Raw genomic sequence first — 26,327 nt, 5'->3', positions numbered from 1 at the left:
TTGGTGGGTTTGTGGGCACGAGAATTCCTAGAAGCATGGCATTCCAACTGGAACTCCAAACACATTGATTTGGAGCCCATCTACCACCCTCTGAGAAAAAGAACAGGAAATGACATCAACATCAGAAATGACATCACCAACCCAAGGAAACCTAAACACACAAATCGAAAGCGGGACATAACACCAGCGCTTCACTGGAGGCTCACTGATGTTACCTAGAATGGTGACGAAACGTCTGAAAACGAACCTTCCAGCTCAGCAAGCAAACTTACATCCAGAACCTCCACCTGAGCTACAAATCTTCTCAAAACTCACTGGTGTAATATTTTCATCATCCACTGTACGCATTTTTGTGGCCCAACTCCGAGGAAATGTCAAGCAAGTACTTTTGTATAAATTAATACTTGTCAGACAGCTTTGCTCACTCAGATTACATATCAAGAATTAAGACAGGGAGGTTGTAGAAAATCTTCTGGCCATTAATTTTGTATCAAGTACAAATATTTCATGTGATTATACATTACACTGTCGTCTTTTTTTACAGCTCAAACTTGACGACTAATCAGCAGATTGAATAGGTCCAGCAATTGAATTAATTCAAATAGGGTTGTTTTTGCTTATTCATTCATTGGTGAGGGTGTCACCGGCCAGTAAGCATTTATTTCCCATCCCTATTTGCCCAGAGGGTAGTTAAGAGTCAACCACATTGCTGTGGGTCTGCAGTCACATGTAGGCTTGACCAGTTAAGGATGGCAGTTTCCTTCCCTAAAGGACATTAGTGAACCAGATGGGTTTTTCCAATGATTGACAATGGATTCACAGTCACCATTAGATTCTTAATTCCAGATACTTTTACTGAATTCAAATTTCACCATCTGCCATGGCAGGATTCAAACCTGGGTCCCTAGAATGTTATCGGAGTTTCAGGATTTATAGTCCAGCAAAAAAATCACTAGGCAATTGTCTCCCCGATGTTCTTTAAGCTCACTTGTGCTAGCTTTTTCAGTTATATTAGTCCTTAGGATGGTCACAATTGTAGGGAAGAACACCTATATTATATGAAATATTTACGAATTTTAAAAAAAAATTCAGCATGCAGTTAAATTCCTGAACCTATCACTTTCCATATCTGTAAATCTATTCTTACCAATAGCTATGGCTGACAAAAGCATGACAGCTATGACAATAAGAGATATTAAAGAGAATGGAAGCCAATATTTTGGCAAGTTCATGATCTGATGTTGCCTTAGCTTAGTACACCTGTGATACGGATAGATACTACATTTTTAGTACTTCACGTCACCCAACCTCTCTGATGGCATATTATTCTCTCCCTGTTGGCACTGTGGGTCAACCAGGCAGCTCACCATCACTTTCTCAAGGGCAACTAGGGATGGGCAGTCAGCGACACACTCATCCCACAAATGCATAGGAAAAAAAAAACCAGAGTAAGAACTGAACTGGTAACTACCACTTCATTCCAAAACACACTCAATAGGGAATACAGTGCAAAGAGAGGAAGGTTGGATAAGCTAACCAAACTTTTCAGTTGCCCTCTAGATAGCTTTATTGATAGAAAACCGTAAGGAAGACTTAGCTACCAACTTGGCTGGGAAAGAACATTGGGAGAAGTGAGAAAGGAAAATACTGTTTAAGAAATTTAAATATAACCTTTGTAAAACTGCCCCTTTGGACTACTTACTTGAGCAGTGGCTGTGGTGGTGCAGTACTCTGTTGTTGCAGGTTTGCTGCCTCAGATCTTGGTTGTGAAGGGGCTTGGCCTGGAGCAGGAGGCCTTGATGGCTGTGCAGAGAAAGCTCCAGGCTTGTATGACTGGTTAGGAGAGGTGCCTGCTGATTTGACCTGTTTTGGAGACCCCGAACTTGGAGATTTCTCTTGCTGATTTGTACTGGACTGAGGACTTTGGGGTTGCTGGCCCTGTGGAGAAGGCCTTTGATGAGGCACTGTGTGGGAACGCTGAATCTGAGGACTTTGGGGTTGTCGTGGGCTTCCTGCATTTAAGGAAAAAAAAATGCAAATTTAATGAAATCTGATTTCTTGTTCTTATCCTTCTTACAGTACTTCCTCCTAAGTGATCTTCCACAAGCTTTGTGTGGCCTAGAATGATGCATCCTCAGGCATTTTGAAACTTTGTACTTAAAGACTTCTCAGGCAATACTACAACCAGCAGTTCATCAGTTGCCTATATCATGGCAAGAATCGTCCATAATAAAGTAAGGTCAGGTATACCTTCCCTGGAGATAAAGCAGGAATGAACTATGAAAATGCATCAGGCTCTGAACAACTTATGATTTCTGCACATGTAGAGTTCAGACAACTTTAATTTATGGGCAATCAATCCAATAATTAAAAAAAACAACTTGAACTAGAGTCATAAAATCTGAGAGACACCTTTGATTGTGAAATACTGATCAATGCTTACTAGACACAGGGTACCCTATAGCATTTATTTTCAAGAGATTTCTTTGGGGATGGAGTCTGTGTGTTTTGTTTTTGTTGTACAGACAACTCATGACCTCTGCCATTCAAACTGAGCACTGAGAATCACAGAACAGATTGGAATAAGTTGCTTATTAGTTCCTTCTCCTGCTCAGCAATTAGCATTGCTTCCATCTGCCTTGATCTGGAGTCCTAAAAGTCAGCTGCTTTGTAGTGCAGGACAGGGATATGCCAGGCACACTTCATTTTAATCAGTCAACCTGGCAAAGTGACTAAGTGGGAATACTTGTGAACAAGTTCAGGCTACAGCAGAAGCAGCAGGCAACAGACAGCTATCACACAACAAAGAGATCGGTTTAAGCTCTGTCTCATCCAGTCATGAATGGTAGTAAATAACTATGTAACTCACTGTACATAAAGATAACTGTTCCCATTCTCAATTATGATAGGGGTTTGGGGTCTAACATATCAGTGCAAAGCACAACACTGAAGCATTTACATCCACCAGAAATGCCAAGTGGGTGAACCATCTCAGCCTCTGCCAGAGGTTCCAACCATCACAGTTACCAGTCTTCAACCATTTAGATTCACTCCACATAATATCAAGTAATAGTTAAGGCATTGTATACTGGGAAAACAATGGGCCCTGACAATAATCAGGCAATAGTACTGAAGATGTACTTTGGAACTAACTGTGCTCCTAGCCAAGCTGTTCCAATACAGGTAAAGCACATGGAAAATTTTCCAGTACATCCTGTGCACAAAATGAACAAATCCAACTTGACCGATATGATAATGGTAGGGGTCATTAACAGTGCTGTCAAGTGGTCCTTAGACAGAAAGAACCTGCTCAGTGATGCTTAATTAGGGTTCTGCTAGGGCCGCTTGATCCAAACATGAACAAATGAACTAAACTCCAGGGATGAGGTGAGAGTGACTGTCCTTGACAAAGGCAGCACCTTTCACAGGAAAGCATCAGGGAGCAATTCTCTGCTGCTTGGAGTGACATCTAATACAACAGAAGATGGAAAAGGTCTATCATTTTAGCCCAGATATCTGCGGGATCATGCTCTAAGCTAACCCTCTTCAACTGCTTCATCACTAACCTTTCCTCCATCATTAGGCCAGAAGTGGGTTGTTCACCAATGGTTCCATAATGTTCTGGCCCATTCGTAACATCTTAGATACTCAAGTAGTTCATGTTCATACGCACCAAGACATAGAACACGTCCTGGTTTGGACAGATAAGTGGCAAATAATATCTATGCCACAACAGGGGATAGTCTGTCACTCCTTGATATTCAGCAGTTTTACCATTGCTTAATCCCCTACTATCAACATCCTGGGGCTTGCCACTGTCCAGAAACTGAGCTGAGCCAGCCATATGAATACTCTTGCAAGAAACTCACCTCCTGTGTTCCTGTAACTGTCCACCATCTACATTGCACAAATCAGCAGGGTGCAGCTTCAAAAACGCTAAAAATGTTTGATATTATCCAGGACAAAGCAGACCATTTATTGGCAACCTATCCAATACCTTCAGCATTCATTCCTTTCACCACTGGTTCATGATGACAGTTGTGCGTACCATTGAGATGCAGTGCAATAACTCACCAAGGGTCTTGGAATAGCAGTTTCCAGAACTGCAAACTGCTAGAAGGGCAAGGGCAGGAGGTACGTAAGAACGTGATCATCTGCAAGTTAACCTTTGAGAAGCACACCATGCTGAGAAAAGACACAATGGACTCAAAATGTTAACTGTCGTCTTCTTCCCTCCACAGATGCTGCCAGACTTTACAGTTTCTCCAGCTATTTATATCCTAGCTTGTAACTATATCAGTGTACCGACACTGTTCCTGGTTCAAAATCTTGGAGCTCCCATCCTAATGGCATTATAGGTGAACATCCCTAGGACTGCAGTAGTTCAACAATACAGTGAGTTACAATTCATCGTCACCTTCTCAGAGATATTAGGGATGGGCAATAAATGCCAGCCTTGCCAGCAACATGTGCAATCCTATGAATTTTTTAAACAAAGAATGAGGGAATCTGTAATATATTTGTCTCAACATAATGTTAATTGTATTTCTCAGATTCTCTAAGAATTAACTTAGTCTTCAGGTAGCTGCTGTTTCTGCTCACCTCACTCAAAATATGGGGACAGCTTATCCACTGTGACCCACTGAAGTTAACATTATTTAAACCAGATTCCTGCAACAAGCACTGGGTCTGAATTTGTGTATTTTTCTCCCCCTCAAAGCACTAATGTTGATTTTGTAACCTGCATTAGTTCCTACTGCTGTGAAAGGTTCCAGTTAAAAAGCTTCTGTCATTAAAGTACACCATCTGTTGCAAGCTGAGCTATATCAGTTTCTAATACACAAGCAGTCTCCTGTTGTTGTAAAAGTTGTCATAGCTTTTTCCAAGCCAATACCAATCCAATTTTCTGATACGTAAAATTAGGGGAAAGTGATAGAGCTGTAGTTCATTTTAATCTTTCATGTCAACTGAAATGGGATGAGTCCTGCCAGTCAAAGAGAGTCATACAGCATGAAAACAAACCTTTGGTGCAACTCTTCCATGCCGACCAGGATTCCTTAACTGAACTAGTCCCATTTGCCTGCATTTGGCCCATGTTTCTCTAAATCTTTCCTATTCGTGTACCAGTCCAAATGTGTTGTAAGTATTATATTTATAACCACCTCTAAGATTTCCTCTGGCAGCTCATTCCATACCTGCCCCACCTCTGTGTAGAACCATTGCCCTTTAGGTCCTTTTTAAATGTTTTCCCTCTCCCCTTAAACCTATGCCATCTAGTTTTGGATTCCCCTTGTCTGTGCTCCTCATGATTTTCTACACCTCTGATAAAAGTCCCAGCCTATCCATTCCCTCCTTATAACTCCAAGCCCAGCAACATCCTTGTAAATTTTTTTCTGTATCCTTTCTAGTTTAACAACATTCTTCCTATGGTAGGGAGACAGGAATTGTATACAGTATTCTAAAAATAGCCTAACCAAATCCTATACAGCCACAACATGATGTCCCAAGTCCTATACTCCATGCTGTGACCAACGAAGGCAAGCATGCCAAATGCCTTCTGAACCACCCAGTCTGCCTGTGACTTTCAACAAACTATGAACCTGCACCTAGGTTCCTCCAATCAATAACACTCCTCAGGGCCCTACCACTAACTGTAAAAGTCCTCCCTGGTTTGACTTAACAAAATGCAGCACTCACATTTATCTAAATTAAACTCCATCTGCCACTTCTCAGCCCATTGGCCCATCTGATCAAGATCTCATACTCTTATATCGCATTTTTCACAGTCCACTGTACCACCAATTTTGATGTCATCCACAAATTTACTAACCGTATATTCTCCTCCAATTCCTTTACATAAATGACGAATAACAGTGGGATGCAAAACCAATTATTGTGGCACACTGCTGGTTACAGGCCCTCCAGTCCAAATCACAACCCTTTAGCACCAGTCTCTGTCTTCTGTCATCAAGCCAATCTTGCATCCAATTGACTGTCTCTCCCTGGATCCCATGTGACCTAACCTTATTCACCAGCGTTGGCTTTTGAAAAGTTGCATGTCTTTCCATTTCATGCGTCCCCAGGTTTCACTGAAGCATAAACACTGCCTTCCATTGGAATTTCCATGTATAACAAAGCATCGTACTTAACTCTTAATAAAGGATCTGTGCCATATATCAACTTCGTGGCAGATGTTTTTATTAAATTATTGTTCAAATACCCCACCGTACTTTGGCTGGATTTTCAGGCCATGTTGAGGTCAGAAACAAAGGTGGATAGAGCCTCAAAATACTGCCATTGGCTGGTATGCCAGTGTCTGACCTGTTTCCAACATCTGCTGTTGTGGCTGAGGTGGGTTTGGGATATCCATTGGCCTCAATTAGAGGTTCATTATGGGTCAGTAGTAGAGATCAACTGAACTTTTCCCACAGGCCGTCTGTTTTTCTGGGTGGGGTTCAGCCACAGGACTCCCTGTAGAGGTCCAACCCTTAACACATCATAACCCAATCCAGTTTAGAGAGCTTGCCCACCATCTTAATTGTACAGGGAATCCATCTCCATGTTAAAATACCAGCAAGTGTCTGTTTCCCTTCTCTCCTCACCCCCAGGGCAAGTTCAGGATCCAAAAACACACTTGGCTGCTGTTTCTCAACCATGAAGATTCAGCCCTCATCTTTGTCCCATATTCTTCAACACAGCATCCAGTTGATGGGCTGAGAGAGTAAGAGAGAGCATGTCAGCCGTTTGTCTTTTTATTCACTTGTGGGATATGGATGTCATTAGCTAATCAGCATTGATTGCCTGTCTCTAGCAGCCCTTGAGAAGGTGCTGTTGAGCTGCATTCGTGAATCACTGCAGTCTGTGTGCTGTAGGTTGATCTTCAATGCCCTCAGTGAGAGAGTTCCAGGATTTTGACCTCGAAGAAACTATGATATATTTCCAAGTTGGGATGGTGAGTGCCTTGGAGGAGAAACATGCAGGTGGCGATATTGGCATGTGTCTGCAGCTCTTGTCCTTCTTGATGGAAGTGGTCATGGGTTTGGAAAGTGCTATCAGAGGATCTTTGAATTTCTGCAGTACCCCTTGTAGATAGTACACACTGCTGCTAATGAGCGTCTGTGGTGGAGGGAATGGATACTTGTGGATGTGGTGCCAATGAAGTGGGCTGCTTTGTCCTGGATGGTTTCAAGCTTCTTGAATCTTTTTGGGGCTGCAATCACCCAGGTAGGTGAGGAGTATTCCATCACACTCCTGACTTGTGCCTTGTATAGTGAACAGGCTTAGGGGAATCAGAAGGTGAATTACTTACCGTTATGTTTCCATTATGCCACTGTGCATTTTTCCCCCTCAATATTGCTAGTTCTTACATTATTTCTTCATGGAAAGGATTTTGGATCAAGTTAAACTATGAAAAACAAGGTGAATTGCTACTGTAAGCTACGTATGAAAGGTAAGTATTAAAATCAGGTTAAGCAGGTTTCTGAAATGTTACACTTGATACAATGATGATTATTTGACTAATCAAATAGTAAAATATCTCAGTTCATTTTGAAAGCAGTGGTAGACTTATACCCTGAATGGAGGGTACTTAACTGTTTAATTTTACAAAACAGTTCAACTGACAATCACAACTGTCTTGCAAGGACAAATGTATGGGGCATTCCATCATGCTCCCTTACTTCACCTGTTTGATTTAAAGGCATTTGTTTAGTTACATATAAGAATTGCCTTACTGTTGGTCCAGTTCCCCATATAGTTGTAGCTGTAATACACACCTTGAGGTGCTGGACGAGCTTGGCCTTGCTGGCCCCACTGGGAAGTGGCTCCTGGCACAGGATGCACTTGTGTTTTTGCTGACTGAGGCTGAACCTGTTGATGTAACAAGATTAAAGTGAATGTAGGGATATTTGCAGGACCTGAGCAACACTTCAATTGTCATTAGGACAGTACATCACTCCCTGGAGACTAAAGTTCCTAATTAGTTCCGCAAAAATCTACTGAACCCTGAGGGAGATGTCTGTGTAATAGAATCTATTGGATGTTGAAAATGAATCTCACAGTACTGTGGATATAATAAACATGTGATCCAGGCAAGAAAAGTGATTTTTAGGAATAGTTCCAAGAACTGAAAGAGTGACATATCACTGGTTTATTTTGGAGAATGACCTTTTCAAATTCATAACAGACTCAGGAAAATATTGAATTGAAGGAAAAGAAACTGCTCTTCACGTCCTCCTTCCATCCCTGGCAAATCATTGTGATGGAACGCATATTTTAAAATACAACTTTACATGGGGAAGGTGATGGCCCAGTGGTATTATCACTGGACTGTTAATCCAGAGACCCAGATAACATCCTGGGGACCCAGGTTCAAATCCCTCCATGGCAGATGGTGGAATTTGAATTCAATAAATGTGTGGAATTCAGAATCTATTGATGACTGTGAATCCTTGCTGAGTATTGGAAAACTCCATCTAGCTCACTAACGTCTTTTAGGGAAGGAAACTGCCATCTTTACCTGGTCTGGCCTACATGTGACTCCAGACCCACAGCAATGTGGTTGATTTTGAACTGCCTTCTGGGCAATTAGGGGTGGGCAATAAATACTGCCTAACCAGCAATGCCCTCATCTCATAAAATCATAAAGAAGAAAAATATTGTGGATAACCTCAGGTCATTGGAAATTTTGATGTAACTGGACAAAAAAGTTGTTCTTTGTGATCAGTGAAGGTACAAAATATGCATTTTGTTCTACTATTTGTGTAGAAAAATATAAAACATTTAAGAAAAACTCTTCTAAGATTAAAAAATGGATACAGAACTTGAGAACTGGAAGAGAGTGCAGTAACATAGTGATGGTGATGCCATGCAGAGACTGGTAAATGATCAGCAAGTTCAAAGTTGAGACTTAAGAAACCAGTAGCCATTGGCGGTCACAAAAGGCAGGGAGTGATGGCTGAGCAGGATTTATAACATAGGAAAACAAAGGATTGAATCATTACAGAGTATAGTGATTGTAATTAGGTCAGCCAGCTGCACCTAATAGAATGAGTTCCCTGACTGGGGGTGTTAACCTCGTCCAATCAGGAAGCCCTGGCTGACAGATAAGAACAGGAGTGTCACATATCCTGTACACTCGAGCTGGCTCTGAGGGAGCTGGACAGTGTCAAGGACTCTCCACGTGTAAATAAAGGCGATTTTATGACAAGATAATGGCCTCTGTGGAGTTATTTCACAGACCTTATGAGTTTATACAGTGTGGAGAGTGAGAGTTCAACCTGATCATGCCTAGAAGGGAAAATAGCACGAATGAGAGTTTCAACAATAAAAGAGTGCCATGCTACAGAAGTTGAAAGTGATTTATTTTTGTAATTAGAAGAGACAGTATTGGAAACACCATAGACAGTGGAGAGGGAGAGGAATGAGATTTGTGGTGAGGGAATAGCCCTTAAGACAATGACTGTAACCTTTACAGTGCTTACTTAGAGGAATTGTCAGCTCATACAAGGCTAGACATTGGCATTGAAAGCAGAGAGAGGTGATGGAGAGATACAGCTGGGTGGTGTTAGCTAACCTAATATCCATGAATGATCTTGTCAAAGTGTACCAATATAAAGAGAAAGGGAATAGTAGCGAATAATAAATATGTGAAGTGCAAAGCTATGATAGAACAATGAATAGAGAAACCATTGCTAAAGCATTGGCTAAAGCCTATATATGTTTGGAGAGCTGCCAAGTCCAAGTCACTTCTAAACTTGTGAAGACCATCTCTTCTTGCCATTAGGATTCTACTTGCAAGTTTTCAACACAGACAGTTTGTCTCAATATTAACACCTTTATGATGGATGGGAGGTTAAACTCCAGCTTAATAATATCCTTCATACAACTGAGCAACCAGAACTGGACACAGAATTCCAGAAGAGGCTTTGGCATTTCTTGTCTTTGGTTTACTGGGCTCCCCAAGTTACCAGCAAATCTGTCTATTTGGCTGCCTATTGGGTGAGTTGCTGCTAATGGCTTGAGCAACAGCTCTTCATCTTTGAATCAGACACGTTACAGCCTTCTGCATTTAACAATGAGTTCAACCATTTCAACCCTTAATCTCTGCTCCTTCTTTTGCTTTCTTTTCAAGTATTGGCCTTCATCTTGTTTTTCCAGTTGCGAGCAAGTGTGACATTTCTTAAAGTTGTGTTTTAGAACACTGTTTAGGGTAAAATAGAGAAATGAAGTGAATCTATAATCTGTTCTAATTCTCCTGACAGTAAGCCTAGCTCAGTGTGGTTATGGATTAAAGATGGTCCCAGGATATTTTTATTGGGAATTACAAGGCTTTCAGGCCTGTAGACAATTGCAAAAACATATGTGATGACTGTGAATAGACTGTTACTCTGCAATGTCCAAGGAAAGTGTTAGGAATGGCAGGTTTATAAATGTTCATACTTCAAACTTTGAAATTATTTTCAAGATAGAAAGAAGTTGGGAGTCTAAAAGATAGCAGATTGCTATTTATGTTGGATACAAGACCAACGTGATTCATGTTGGAGATGGTGCTGGGGGTAGGTCAGAATCCTAAGGAAGTTGAGTTGCTTTACAGGGTTTTTTAATCCTGGAAGATCACTGAACCTCACACCACAGTATGCTAGAATCTAAGACAGAGATAAGATAAGCTGAGAGGTAAAGACAACCACTGCCCATAGTTCACCGTGCAACAATGTGGGTGGGAGCTCACAGTTGGTTGGAAGAGAATCAGTCTGTGAGAATTTAAACAAAACTTGAAGACTCATCTAGCTTTCACTAGAGTGGGTCATCTCCAGATAGCACTAACTATAAAATTCAGGATTAGAGATTATCAGACAGAAAAAGGAAACATGAAGCAAGCCCTTCCTGCTTAGAATCAATTTGGATTCAGCATCACTTCAGACTGCTTTCAGGACGATTCAGTGTCTACCTAAGGGACAGAATAAATTATAAATGCGTGGGGAGAATTTTGACCGTAAACCATTTACAAAGGAAATTTCCTGTAGTTTAGAACATAAGTGACGTGTAAAGTTTCCAGTCAGATGTTGCTGTTAGTTTTGGTTATAGCTTTTGTTAAAATCTTGCATTTTAAATTCCTTTAAAATTGGCCACTGGAAATTCTAAGTTTTTTTTTAAGTAATGGATCTCTGGAGGGATGGGTTTTACCACTGATTTTGGGCACTGCACCGTAGCAAGGATTTGAAGGCTTTACAACAGATATAGAAAATCTTTATGAAATTCTTTCTAGGAGAAGGTTCCTCAATTACATGGATAGATTGCAAAACTGAAGTTGTTCTTCTTAGAGAAGACTGAGAGGTGATTTGATACAGATACTCAAAATCATGAGCACTCCAGATAGAAAGAAACTTCTTATTGTAGTAGGATTGAGAACTAGAGACACCCAATTGAAGGAGACTGGTTAAAGCCCCAATAGGATATAGGAAAATCTTTTTTATGCAGTATGTTGTCAGATCTGGAATATATTAGAACATAGAACATAGAACAGTACAGCACAGAACAGGCCCTTCAGCCCACAATGTTGTGCCGACCATTGATCCTCATGTCTGCACCCTCAAATTTCTGTGACCATATACATGTCCAGCAGTCTCTTAAATGACCCCAATGACCTTGCTTCCACAACTGCTGCTGGCAACGCATTCCATGCTCTCACAACTCTCTGCGTAAAGAACCTGCCTCTGACATCCCCTCTATACTTTCCACCAACCAGCTTAAAACTATGACCCCTCGTGCTAGCCATTTCTGCCCTGGGAAATAGTCTCTGGCTATCAACTTTATCTATGCCTCTCATTATCTTGTATACCTCAATTAGGTCCCCTCTCCTCCTCCTTTTCTCCAATGAAAAGAGACCGAGCTCAGTCAACCTCTCTTCATAAGATAAGCCCTCCAGTCCAGGCAGCATCCTGGTAAACCTCCTCTGAACCCTCTCCAAAGCATCCACATCTTTCCTATAATAGGGCGCCCAGAACTGGACGCAGTATTCCAAGTGCGGTCTAACCAAAGTTTTATAGAGCTGCAACAAGATCTCACGACTCTGACTGCTGGACAAGGCAAATTCCAACATGACTTTCAAGGGAAACTGGATAAACACCTGGGGGGGGGAGAACTTGGACTGTGGGGGAAGGGTAGGAGAGTAGACCAACTCAGTTACTTTTGTAGACAGCCAGCATGAACATAGCAGGATCAATGGTCTCCTTCTGTGCTTAACCATTCCACAGTTCTGTCAGACAGTACCCAGCATCTTCATTAGAGCCAAACCCCAGCAAAAATTCCCCACCATTACAGAAGGAAATACGACCAGGGAAGAAAACCTGTTTGACTGTCTACCTACTAACCTGGCTCAGTGTCATTCCTACTCTTTGCTGCGATGCTGCAGGGTTCTCTGATAGAAGCTGGTTCATTTTCTCGATGACCAAGTTTGCTATTAATTGCCTGTCTTCCTCAATGTATTCTCCAATCAATGGCATGGCACTGTCCATTACCTGCAATTAAAAAAGTGAAGAAATATGGAGAAGAGTCAGTTTAATAATTATTCCATACTTCAGTTGGAAGTTTAACTGAAACAGAAGTTTGAATCCTTAATCCAATGTACTTTTAGATTTTTTTTTTCTGTAAATAACCCACACCTTTTAAATTGTGATCATAATAATTATTGTGAACCAAATAACAGGGCTTGGAATTCTACTGTCACGTAACAAAAATGGATAACATTGAGAATCTTATGTCTGGGTCTGTGTACAACCACTCATTTACCTTTCTATCACTTGTTAAAGAATAGCATTTTACAGAGGTACATGCTCACCCTTGGCGTAAAAATAGACAGTGCGCCTACCCATGACTGTCTAGCTCACCACATAGCCAAATTTTGGCAAGTATTTGGTTTGAGGCAGGATTATCCAAAGTAACGTTATCCAAGAGGAATTCCTACCTCCAAAGGCTGCAAGTGAATCAAATGATCAGCAGATCTCTTCACTAGGAGTGGTGACCACTGCTGGGATAACAGTGAGTTTCCTGAGGAGGAACCAGGAACAAGGAGATTCCAGGGACTTGCTACAGTTAGAGAGCTGTGGGAGACAGGGTGGGGGAAAATGGGAGACTCTTTGAGATGACTCCAATGGGCACAGGGTGTGTGGCTCTCTTTCAATTCCATCAAGGGAAATGCTTAAGAAAAAGCTGGATGACACAGACTGCAATTATACAGCCATAGTCATAGAATCATACAGCACAGAAACAGGCCCAGCAGTCCAACTCATCCATGCCAACCAGATATCCTAAACTGATTTAGTCCCATTTGGCCCATATCCCTGTAAACTCTTCCTATACATATATCTACTGAGGTGCCTTTTAAATATTGTAATTGTACTGATCTCCAACACCTATTTCCGGCAGCTCGTTCCATACATGCACCATCCTCTGTGTGAAAAAGTTGCCCTTCAGGTCCATTTTAAAGCTTTACCCACTCCCTTTATACCTACGCTGCCTGGTTTTGGAGTCCCCTATACTGGGAAAAAGAACTTGGCTATTCACCCTATCCATGCCCCTTACAATTTTATAAACCTCGATAAGATCACTCACAGGCTGAGGAAAATAGCCCCAGACTATTTAATCTCTCCCTATAACTCAAACCCTCCAATCCCAGCAACATCTCTGCAAATCTTTTCTGAACCCTTTCAAGTTTAACAACATACAACAGGGAGACTAGAATTGAGGTGTTCTAAAAGTGGCCTCACCAATACCTCTATAGCTACAAATGACATCCCAACTCCTACATTCAATGCATTGACCAATGAAGACAAGTCAGCCGAATGCCACCTTCACCATCCGTCGACCTGCAACTCCACTTTCAAAGAACTATGGACCTGTACACGAGGCCCCCTGTTCAACAAGAATCCGCAGGGCCCTGCCATTAACTACTTAAGTCCTGCCATGGTTTGCCTTACCAAAATGCAAAGCTCACTTTTATCTAAATTAAACTTCATCTGCTACTCCTTGGCTCATTAGTCCATCTGATCAAGGTCCCATTGTACTCTGAGATAACCTTCTTCACTGTCCACTACAGCACCAAATCTGGTGTCGTCTGCAACTTTACCAACCATACCTCCAACATTCATATGCAAATCATTTATATAAATGACAAAAAACAGTGGACCCAGCACTGATCATGATCTAACTGTATCATCTGTATGTAGATCATATCACAGACTGGTGTAAGTCAATTACCTACATACTGAAGAAGGATGGTGCAACCAACTAGATCTGAGATCTCTAAATCATTCCCTGAAGAGAGATACACAATATTCCATTGCTTTAAGAAATCAATCCCAAGTTTGCAGGAGACAAATTCTGTTCCATTCTGAGTACCAAACATGGATGTTGGTTAGTAGCCAAAGAAACAAGAAGTCATTATCTTCAGAGCACCATTTAGAAGATATTGCTTTCAGAAACTGCCATTTGATTTATTGGTCAAGATTTGATTCAAAAACATATGGACAGAATTACAGAAAATGGTTGCATACACATTTCTGATGATATTGCAGTATTGGGCAAAACCAAAGAAGAATATGATTGGAACCTTCATTCACTGATGCCAGTATCTTTGCAAGAAGGGCCAGATTAATGCAGGTCAGATCACTTTTTGTCTTTATACATTCAAATTGTACCAACCCATGTTAAGTTGAACACGCAAGACAAAGGCTGACCCACAACACGAAAACTACCTGCAGAAATGCCTTCTTCAATTCTTCAACATCTTGGCACCATACAGTCAATCCTTTCAAGTGAAGCAACATCATTACTAGAACTCCTATGTACGTACGGAAGGAGGACCATCAACATATGTTTGAATCTCTCAAACAAGCACTGTCTGCAATAAACTGTATCCTGCAGTACTACACCCTAAGGAAGACGACAATCCTGGAAATCGATATTTTGCAGAAAGAGCTAAAATCATGTGTTATGCATAATGGTAAACCAATTGAATTTGTTCCAAAGGTCTATCGCAGGGTAATCCAATCATTCCAATACAGTGTAAAGCAGTTGCTTTAATATTACAAGGTTGTACAGACATGTTATGTTTCAAAAGCAATTCACTGTGAAAATGATCAAAGACCATTGAAATTAAATTGCGATCATGCACTAACAACAGTGACTTCTGTGAAAAGTACAGGCATGTGACTTTGACATCTATGACAAAACTGGTACCGAAATGGTTACCTCAGCCTCACTGAGCAGATGGCCAAACAGAAACAAGCATGCAGACACTCCACTAAAACTGAACTGAACTGTACACTTTGGTCAGCATAAATGTGACCAGCTTCAATTGGAAACAGCTAACTAGGCACAGCAGAATGTTATCATCAAAGGTTGGCCTGGACGGGCTCTCTTGTAACACTGTGGAAGTGTCCTACACTTGGGCCGGGCGGCCTGGGTTCAAGACCCACATGCAACAGAGACATGTAGTAACATCACTGAACAGGTTGATGAGAAAAATAGATTAAATAAGAATTTGTGGGTAGCATAGCCAAGCAGTCTAAAGCACTGGATTAAAGGTCCAATCTCTATGGAGGCTTGGGTTTGAATTCCACTGCTGACACATGTGCCGGGAGCTTGTCACATTGAACCATTACGTAGGCGACAAAAACAAAGTTGTTGGAAAAGCCCAGCAGGTCTGGCAGCATCTGTGAAGGGAAAAACAGAGTTAACGTTTCAGGTCCGGTGACCGTTCCTCAGACTCTTCCTCATTATGCAGGCGTGTTTTGTTTAAGTTACACACATGAAAATATGATCTGTTTGGGCTCTCTTGTGGCACAATGGTAGTGTCCCTAGCCTCAGCCCAAGAGACCCAGGTTCAAGTCCCACCTGTTCTAGGTGTGTGTACTATTGATTTTTAAAAGTCTATATCATTTGAATTACAAAAGTCCCACCTGTTCTAGGTGTGTGTACTATTGATTTTTAAAAGTCTATATCATTTGAATTACAAAAATCATAACATGGTTGCACACAAATGCAACTGGATTTGGTATTTGAAGAGGCATTATCTTCAAAGGATGACAAGTGTGTGCCTGAAGTTCTCCACCTGTACATATTGTAGTAACTACATACAGGACACAGAATCATTGAAACCCTACAGCATGGAAACAGGCCATTCAGCCCAACAAGTCCACACCAACTCTCCAAACAGCATCCCACCCAGACTCACCTCCCCCCATCCCCAACCCTATACCTGTATTTCCACACGGCTAATTCAACTAACCTACACATCCTGGACACTATGGACAATTTTGCATAGCCACTCCACCGAACCTGCACACCTTTGGAACTGTGGTAGAAAACCGGAGCACCCAGAGGAAACCCACACAGGCAGGGGGAGAATGTGCAAACTCCACATAGACAGTTGCCCGAGGGTGGAATCGAACCCAGGTCCCTGGCACTGTGAGGCAGCAGTGGTGGCCACTGAGCCACCGTGATGCCCTATGGGCATAGTATAAATAGGACAAGCACGTGATGCAGGCTATTGGCCAGGGACCAACAGTGGTTTTGAAAAGTTGGTGAGTGTATGTAAGAAAGGCCAGATCTTCAAGATAGCAACATTCACATGCATGAGATATCATTTGTCCCATGGTCCAAAGTTGCCACTGATCTCTTTGCTATGAATGGAGACAACTTCATCTTCGTCACTGATCATTTCTCCAAATTGCTAATGATCAGGCATCAGGTTAAGTACTTTGCAAGTATGTCCAAGGCAGGCACATTAACTGCAGCACTCAGACTGTTCAGCACATTCAAAGGCATCATTTCTGACAACAGGCTATAGTTCAGGGCAGGCCTTTCTGGGAGGTCCTGTTCTAAATGAAGTGTGAACTATGAGACATTCTCATCTCATTACCACGCATTACATGGTCTCACTGTGCAAACAGTTTGGCCTATTAAGTAACAATCATGAAACATAGGACAATAAAACAAGACTTTTGTGTTGCCATGTTACACATTCAAGTTACATCTCTGAATATAGAGTCATAATTTCCACCAGAGATGATGTTCGGAAGCAAGAGTAATCTTGCCAAAGCCACCACCTATCCAAATTCTCAGGGATATAGGACATATTTCTTGACAAATAAAGGATGATAAGATATTGCATGACCAGCATGCAGCCACATAATCACCTCAACTACAAACAGGATGAACAGTCAGAATCACATACCACACAATGGGAATATGGTCACCCGCAGAGGTTTTCAAAACGTGAACCCCAGTCTTACAATGTTACAACACCTAACAGAGCATGGTTGAGAAGGGACAGAAGCTAGATTAGGTAAGTTTACAATATACATATCGTGCATAAAATACACACTCAAATGAAAACAGTGTGATGGAACACCAGACAACACTCAACACACTGACGACATGTCTGCAGGCCGAGAACAGCCAAAGATGAAATCCACGCTTCCAAGTATGTTACACAAAACGAGATCTGGAACAGAGATCAAATTACCAAAATGACGTATGGATTCTTATTTGAAAAAAGGCCTGAACAATCTCCATCCATCACCACCCTCCTTCACCTTGGTGAGCTCATTCTCACTTTGAAATGCCTTCTGTTTTAATTTATCTGACTTTCCCAAGTCAAACATGTGGCTATGGGTACCCGCATAGGTTCCAGCTATGCCGGTCTCTTTGTGGAGTTACGTGGAATATTCTTTGTTCCAGTCCAACTTGCCTCTACCATCCACAATTCTTTCTCCGTTACATCAACAATGTAATTGGTGCTGCTTCCTGCTCTTGTCTGGCGTTGGAAAAATTAATCAGCTGTGCTTCCAATTTCCATCCTTCACCTCTTCACTCCCCTTCCCTGACTTCACTGTTTCTGTTTCACCAACGTCCAGTTAAAGATTAAACCCTTATCCCCAGAGCGTGCTTTGGGCTCTGGATTAATACTCCAGTGACATTAACAGTATGCCACTGCCTCCCTTTACCCACTGCAGGGCATTCGTGGAGGGTGGACAGCCACACAACAAAAATGCAGTTTAACCCATTCATTTCTAAAACTCAATATTCTTGCTGCTCCTGGACTCAGTCTTGAACAGAGCAGTCCAATCCATTTGATGAGTGTGGCTTTCTCTGTGTATCTTTCGGTTCACTTGCATAAAGATTATAGTATTGACTTCCACGTCCCACTTCTGATATTTCTCTGGCCGTGGGTGGCAAACCAACTGAGAGACAATCTGTATATCCCCAGATCTTTGTACCTAATTAAAAACATCCAATGAACCAAGCATCCAGCCATTTGCACTTCAAAAACATTTCTCAGGCATATTATAGCAGTAGCACCACAGTCATTGCTAATGATTAACAACAGAACCTAATTATTAGGCCATGAGTATCAGAAGTCAAAATAAGTGGCATGCTGATAGATCAAATGCCAAATCTTCACATTATATGCTCTGTCTCTTTCCAGCAGAACTCATTTTGAGGCTGTTACTGTCAGAACAAACATTTCTTACACATAGAAATACAAAAGTGGTTACCTTTGTTCCAGATTGTTACAACATATATTGTACAATGGGAAATCTGAACAGACAAGTCATTTTCTTCCGTTCTTTCCCTGCTCCAAACAACCACTGGGAGATAGTTTCGGGACACAGTTGTCACTGCTACAGTTGTCCCAAGTTGAGCTCTGCTGCCACATAATGTTCCCAACATCGCAAACAGGAGAACTCAGAGAAGGATGGGTAAGAGGTTCATCATTTGAGTTCGTAAGAATTGCCATAAGTTGTTTCTTAATCCTACCATGAGAGGGCAGAACAGCTCTACTATTTGCAGTGGAGTCCAACTGTAATCACCATAGATTTGTTGTCCACATACTCTGTCCAGTAGGTTTATACCAACCTATCAGCAGATGTTGGTTTCATCTGGCACCCAACTTATGGTGAAGAACATCACAGCCTAAACTAATTTTGTCCTTACTTGACAGTTATATGAATGTAAGGAGCTAACTACATTCAACATCTTTTATTCAGGAATGCAAGGAAGCCCTAGAAATGAGGTAATGTGGTTACAGGGAAATGTGATGTGGTGTGAGTATCTGAAGCAAAGCTAGGTAGTCAGGTTAATGCAAATACAACATTCAGGCATATTAAAGTATTCAGAAAAGTCAATGGCTGAAGAAAGGATGTGATGCAGCTTAGGGATTGCTGGACTGTATAGAATGAGTCCTGCAGAAGGGCAAAAGCTACAGAATAAAATTAACTTGCATACATCCTTAACATAAAAGATCAAATCATCAGTCAGCACTTTTCCAGACACTCAATTCAGCTTATGGATAATAATTTACTGCACTAAGTGGGAGGAAGATTGAATGAAGAGGCACAGTGCAAGGGAACAGAAAAATTATTTTAAGGGTACATGTCATTATAAACTGGCAAAACGCACTTGCTTTAAAACAGAGATTTGTAAATGTATGGTACAAGAATTCTATACTCTAGTATGCCACAGTAGCAACAAGAGGTAATGCTCACTTTGGAATGGGATTTATGGATACTCAATGGGACACACTAGAGTTTTAGCTCAAAGACTGTGAGAGACCTTGAAATCAATTAGTTCCCATGTTGGGCGGGAGTTGGTGATTCATAGCAGCCCATAATATAGTTTCATATTCCTTTGGATTCCACAAAAAAAATGTTCCCGGCGTTGTTTTGTGTGCGGCTTCCAGTCACCATTTTAATGATGGTTGATTAACCAGCTCACCGCCTGATTCAAACAGGCAGAGAATGCAACAAATTTCCAGCCAAGATCCTGGGAAAGTTACGGAACCCACAGCAGTATTCCTGGAATAAGGCTGCTGCCTGCTTCAAGTAATCATTTTTTTGCCCTGGCTCTTTTTTGGCAGGGGGAGAAACGGAGTTGGAACAGGACAGCACAACACACTGATCTTTCAGTGGACATAATTAAAATTGGGCTCTAAAAATACACAAAACCAAATGGAAAACATAAGACACGCCACGGCTGGAATAGTAAAATCACAATTAAACAAAATCAGAAATAGGTTAAGAATGGTGATAAACTGTTATATTCTGTTAATAAATGCATCATTGCCTGTGGTTTATGAGAAACCAACTATTTGTACTGTGTCTACTGTAATTTATAATTGTACCCACATGCAGTCAAACTTAAAATGGTCATTCCTTTTCGGTAAATGCTCCTTCGTTTTAATTAGCTGCATATGAAATAATTAATTTCCAACCAGACGAGCCCACACAGGATGAAAAACATTCACATTAAAGTCAATACTCATAAAAAATGCATCACGAGTTGGCACAAGGACCATCTGACTAACCTCAATGATATAATCTTTCCCATCTTTCCCATGTACAGCTTTTACTGCACAGATGTCCAGGCCACCAAACATCTCAGAACAGGCATCCACCCACATTCGATAGCTGCAAGAGAGTTTCCATTTTAGTATCAGTCTAGTGGGATCCAAAGTTTGTGCCCTACATGTATTATGCAGTCTCCCACTGTGCTGCAACATCTCAGCAATGTAACACTTTACAGCAAACTGAAACTAGTCAAATATGTTCCTCATACAGGAAAAGTCGGCACGCTTTCTGATCTCTTGCTGTTTCAAGCTTTTTGCTCTTCCTTCTAACTAACAGCTTGGGAACAGGCATTTTGTATTGCATCTCCCTGCTCTCTTTAAATGGATGATGAACTGTAGCTTACAGTCTCGATATACCAGCACCGGAAGACAAGATGTTATAAAGTCTCCATGCATATTACCGTACAGCATTCTTAATTTCATATGCAGATAGGAATACAGGAAGATTTCAAGACAGGGATTAATTTTACAACAATCCCTTAAGGGTTAAAGAGCCTGCATGTGTGATCACTAAATTGGTTTTAAGTAGAAATGCTGATTCAACTTACATTTGGTGTAAGACACAGATGTGGTAAAGGAGCTGAAGCTTGTATTAGATAACAACCGCACAGGGGACTTTTAAGAATTGACTGGCACTTCAGCTGCCTGCTCTCATTAAGGAGACTACATGTATTTTGATGGCTAGCACACGATCTAATGTCTTCTCTCAAAAGTGATCAGCAGATTGTGAACAAGCTGTCATTGTACAGATGATTTCATGAACTACTTGAAGGCACGTTACCCTTTACCTTTACATTTGCTGCTTAAAATTTAAAGACAATTTTTGAAACACATTGGAGAGAATTTATGGGATACTTTAAAACATCACCAACATTTAATCCACACCTAATCCAGAGATTCTTTGACTATTTCATTTAAAACAAGTAAATGCTATGCCAATTCTGCCTTGTTGGGAACTTTACAGGAATCAATAGGGATTCTTTGTTCAGTTGCATCTTTACCAGTAGCCCTTACTCTGGAGGAGGGGGTGAGGGCAGAGAGACAGAATATCAATCCTTTTGTGGTCCTGTTCCACCATGAACCTTAAGAACCTGTGCACACTCAAACACGGAGCCATTCCAGTACATGGCACAGCGTTTCAGCCAGCCTACTCCCATGTTCAATGTGAGTGGGTAAGTGGAGGCCACACATACACCCCCAGTGATTACCTTCTAATTCAGTTTGAATGCCAAATCTGCAGTTTTCTGCTGGAGAATCCAGGGCAAATTAATATTCTGGTAATCATCAGCAAAAAACAAAATGAAAACTAACAGCAGGTAGGTGTGTTTTATGAGCACACAGCTCCCATTTATTGTCTGTTTTTACCCCATCCACAAAATAACCTTCCAAATGATTTAATGTCTGTCAAGAGTCAGCTGGAATAATTCTTCAGTCTCCTTGAACCCAAATAAAGCTGTCAGCATCTGTATCATTTTTGTCTCTAAGAGGCTGTTTCCAGGCATTAGCTGTGTTTCCATATTAATTCCCAAACAAATCTGCCAAAAGTATTAAACAACTGATCTCCTGACTTTCTGTTATAGTTGGTGTTTCAATTGGGAGCAGGAGGGAGGGCTCGCCTGAGGGAAGTGTGGTGGTACTTGGGACTTATACAAAATGTTTACACTGTTGCTAAGGCAATAGCACCGTTCCAAGTTGTAGATTTACTTTCCATTCACATTAATTTTAAAAATGCCAGGTTGGAGATTTCCAAAATAAAAATGAAAGGTCATCAACCCAAAACATTAACATTGTTTCTTTCTCTACAGAAAGTGCCCGAGTATTTTCAGTATTTGCCAGTTTTGTAAAAGAATGTACTGTTACAGATCAGGAAGTTACTAAAGAAAATTGGGTGAAAGTTTTGTTTTTTTTTTCAGAATGTTCCCAGTGAAGAGACCAATTAACCCAGAGAGAATACATGAAATAGAGATGGAGGTTTCACTATTTAAAATCTTTCCAATCCAGTACTTCCTTAACTTCACTGCTGAATCTGCTGCTGGAAAGTTTTGTATCTTGATCTTGGTTTCTGTGGTCTAAATACTTACCGTTCCGTCATGGCCACTTGTTCCAGCATGGCAGAGCCAGTGTTTGCTTTCCAGTTTCCTGAAATTGAAGTTCTCCTGAAAGACAGAAGTGCATAACATTGCAACATAGGATTTTACAAGCCAGCAACCATTTTACAGAAGCAGAAGGAAAACAGCTACAAACATTTGGTTAAATGACAGATGTACTTCCCTTATTTGTCTACACAAACATTAGCGGGTGGTACAGTGAGTGGATCTGCTCATGGTGAGTCACTGGGAACAAACAGCAGTCAGCCGGGAGGGTAAAGAGTTGCACATGTGAAGCTACCCGAAGGGCAAAGCATCCTAAGAGTTCTGCAGAAGACGCAGATCGTGATTTTGTCAAGGTGATGCACAGGAAAAGGCTGATGGACAGATGCGCAGAAAGACTCGCTGTATAGCAGGTCTTCCACAGCCTTACGATTCCTGTGGAGGAAACCATTAGACAAACTAACCAATTGTATGGAATGACCCTCCTCACCATGACAAAATCAGTCTCTGTAACTTTTACTTTAAAAACATTTCAGGGCCAACACCAATTAAATATAAATAAGCAAATGACACTTCAGATAAAAAGATAATTTTCACTTTAAATAGTTGTTCCAACAAAAGCACGTCTTACACAATCATTCACACCACTCTCGATGCCAACGTGGTGCTACAAGATCCTGCTCTTTATTCACGAAAGGTAGAATCTATCCAAGAATAACTTTCACCTTTGAGTTATCACAGGTACAACTGTCATCAGCGACTGTAGCACCAAATTAGCAACAGAATTGAATTTTTTCAGCCCAGAAGTGTAAAATAAAAGCAAAAAATGGAAGAAGTACCCAGGAGCTCTGACAGCATCCACAGGGAATGAAACAGAGCTAACATTTCAGGTCAACAAAGACTGTTTGTCTCTCCACAGACGATGCCAGAACCTGCTAAGCATTTTCAGCATTTTGTTTTTACAGCAAATCTCCTGTGACCACATTTACTTTGCTTTCAGTATTTAAAGAGTGGCACATGTTGTCTGATTTGTGGTTGACTAGCTATACAGTGTGCTTTGCTTTTAAATTCCTAGTGAAACCTCCAAATAGAGACTGGAACAATGTATGAATATTTCATTTCCAGGCAGGATTTCCTGCACCAAAACTGGTACAAGTTGTGACTGGCACATTGGCTCCAATCAGGTGCACACTGTAATTCAAAGTGCTTGGAGTTAATGCCAATCTCAGAAAAGGAGAGACTTTGCTAATACAAAAGGCTCTGTCTCTAAAAGTTCCCACAAATCTGTGACATTTTCAGAACTTTCAGAAAACAACAATTTTTAAACTGTTAGTGCTGAATTGACCAATTGGATACCCGAATTGTGTGCACTGGAGATGCCTTCATGTATCTACTGAGATATGCACATTTTGCAGGGAACAATTTGGTCTTAATGGATAAAACAAATTGTAGCCCTGAGAATCTAGGCATATATGAAATAAATTTCTTTCACCTTTACTCTCGTGTTAGAAACATTCAAATTTGCATACTCATTCTCCATTCACTATGTTTTGGCCCCAGAAGGTTGAATTTACATTCTGTTTTGCTACTTGTAACTGGTAAAGTTTAAGCAAGGTACAATAACTGAAATGAGGTTAAAATCATTTTGGCTGTCTTGAAACTTCACAGTATTTTTCTTGAGAAAATTGGGTGAAGGTAGGTCAGGCAATAGACGTGAGGGCTGCCTTTGTGACAAATGGATGAGTGTAGCTCCAACAACACTAAAGAAGCTTGACATGATCCAGGATATAACTATATGCTCTATTGGCATCACATCCACAAGCATCCACTCCTCCTTCACAGAAGGTCAGTAGCAACAGCGTGTGCCACTGACATACAAATTTAACACTATTAAATGTCTATACATCAGAGCACCAATACATTACAAAATTTGCTGTGGTGAATGATGGCTACTTAAATAAAATGTTAATATTTACATGTAAGCTTTATAATTATTTCCAATCTTCTGAATTCTGATGTCGTACTTGGAATCAATGTAAGGCTCAGTGGTTGCGTAAGTTTTTGCGAGGGCCACAACACTGGCGATATCCTGAAAATCATAGTGATTTTCAACTTTTACCTGTAAGAGACAAGCCAAGGCCAGTAAGAGAAAGAGTAGAAGTCAAAAGAGTTAGAAGCATTGTCATTAAATCATACAAAACATCTGAAAAGTGTTTTCATTAAGAATACAACCAATATGTGTGTAGCCATTCCCCTGATCTATTAAACTCTGTTGCATCCTCACCTACACAATTTAATTTCCTCCAATGACAATGTCTGAAGTCTGTATGAAAATAAGCAGCAGAGTTTAAGACAAGGAACACACAGACTCCTGTGTTGTTTTTTCTTTCCCTCAGTATCCTGATCAATATCACAGCTAGAGAATATCATCATATTTAACAAGGAATAAATTGCTGGTCTCCTCCAACACATCATCTTCCTCCTCTTTAACATTCTGTGCTTTCCTGTGATATGATAGATCCACTGGAAAACGCAGGTAAAACTGAAACTGAATGAGTATTACACCCTTAGAATAAAGACAGAAAAGAATCTGATCATGTCTGGCTATGTGCTGCCTCAGTGTTGCCATGGCAGTTACCTAGGTGTATGCCCACAGAATTGCTGAGAGCACTATCCTCTTGTCTTGCTACCTTCCAAAGGTAGACAAGAATGTTTCACTCTTAGTGCTTTAACCTGCTCAGCTTACTCTGAGTTCTCATTTGTAACGTCCTGACAGTTGCCTGCCTTAATGTGTAGAATGAACAAGTTTCAACTTTGACAATATTGAATGAAGGCTAACATTTGAGAAGTGGCTCTAGGTGGCAGCACACAACTGATGCAATAAATCAACTGGTGTAACATTGTTCAAGTGGAGTGATGGCTTCCAAGATTTCTCATGCAAATAATTCTTGTTGGTACTGATGGAAAACACATATGGTGTAATTTCCCCTTCCTGAGGGGGCGAGAATAACGGTGAGTGTGACGAACTAATCAGGCAAGAGTCCAAAAATCAATTCCTTGCTGTCAAGACAAACTTTCGCAATTGGTTTCTCATTCCTTAGATGATGAAGTGTCGATTTCCATTTGATTGATTGCATAATTCACTGGAAGTAATTTCACATTCTCAATTAATTTCAGGCATACCTGAATGCTTCAGAAACTTGACTGCATAAACCAAAATGTCAACTTTGTTCTTGAGCCTCAAATTCATGTTAATATGTAGCTTTTGCTGTATCTGTTATATAAGCAGTGAGGACTTAAAAGGATTCATTGACATCATGAGATATGATCCAAGTATAAAGGACTATTCCTGGAAGAAGCCAACAAGAGTTGTTAGAGATTCATGCTTGTTACCAATGCTGTGCTATAATGATTTAGTTACTGTAATGTGAACTTAAGTTAATGTCTAAAGGTTTCATTGAGCTATACTATATAAGATGGTGGCAGTGACAAATGTCTCACGTAATGTGCAAGCTGGTGTGATAGCTGAAGAAATCTTCAGACTGTTAAGATCGTCACTGTTTTTTCTTTATTTTCTTCATTTCTGGTTTGGCCCTGTGAGCTGAAGTTGAGAATCAAACTTTGAATAGCAGCTTGTTTTAAAAATAGAGAACAAACAAACTGATATTTGCATCTGGGAACTGGCCTGGAAAGACAGTTGCAAGTTAATTATTGTTCTATGAACACTGCAGACATTTTGATACCATGTGTTATGCTCTATGACTGGCAGTTGGTTGAATGTTGAACTGGACAATCAAGGGGAGGCCGGTGTTGGCCAGCCAAACACA

At 40.8% G+C, this 26,327-nt stretch overlaps 1 protein-coding gene across 2 annotated transcripts in view; it reads right to left on the bottom strand.

Moving 5' to 3' along the window:
- LOC125460689 (synapsin-3-like) overlaps positions 1–26,327 on the bottom strand; it is a 272,555-nt gene that overhangs the window by 7,276 nt on the left and 238,952 nt on the right. For both annotated transcript variants that reach the window (XM_059652410.1, XM_059652411.1), the window contains exons 8-13: positions 24,477–24,619; positions 22,492–22,566; positions 20,369–20,471; positions 12,372–12,518; positions 7,776–7,869; positions 1,703–2,012 (exon numbers count right to left, since the gene is read on the bottom strand). In XM_059652410.1, the coding sequence (XP_059508393.1) occupies positions 1,703–2,012; positions 7,776–7,869; positions 12,372–12,518; positions 20,369–20,471; positions 22,492–22,566; positions 24,477–24,619 (872 nt within the window). The remainder of the gene's footprint in view (positions 1–1,702; positions 2,013–7,775; positions 7,870–12,371; positions 12,519–20,368; positions 20,472–22,491; positions 22,567–24,476; positions 24,620–26,327) is intronic.

Source organism: Stegostoma tigrinum, chromosome 18 (assembly GCF_030684315.1).
Source record: "Stegostoma tigrinum isolate sSteTig4 chromosome 18, sSteTig4.hap1, whole genome shotgun sequence".
Classification (NCBI taxonomy): domain Eukaryota; kingdom Metazoa; phylum Chordata; class Chondrichthyes; order Orectolobiformes; family Stegostomatidae; genus Stegostoma; species Stegostoma tigrinum.
Note: the sequence above shows the minus strand (reverse complement) of the source record. Positions and strands in the feature narration are given on the sequence as shown.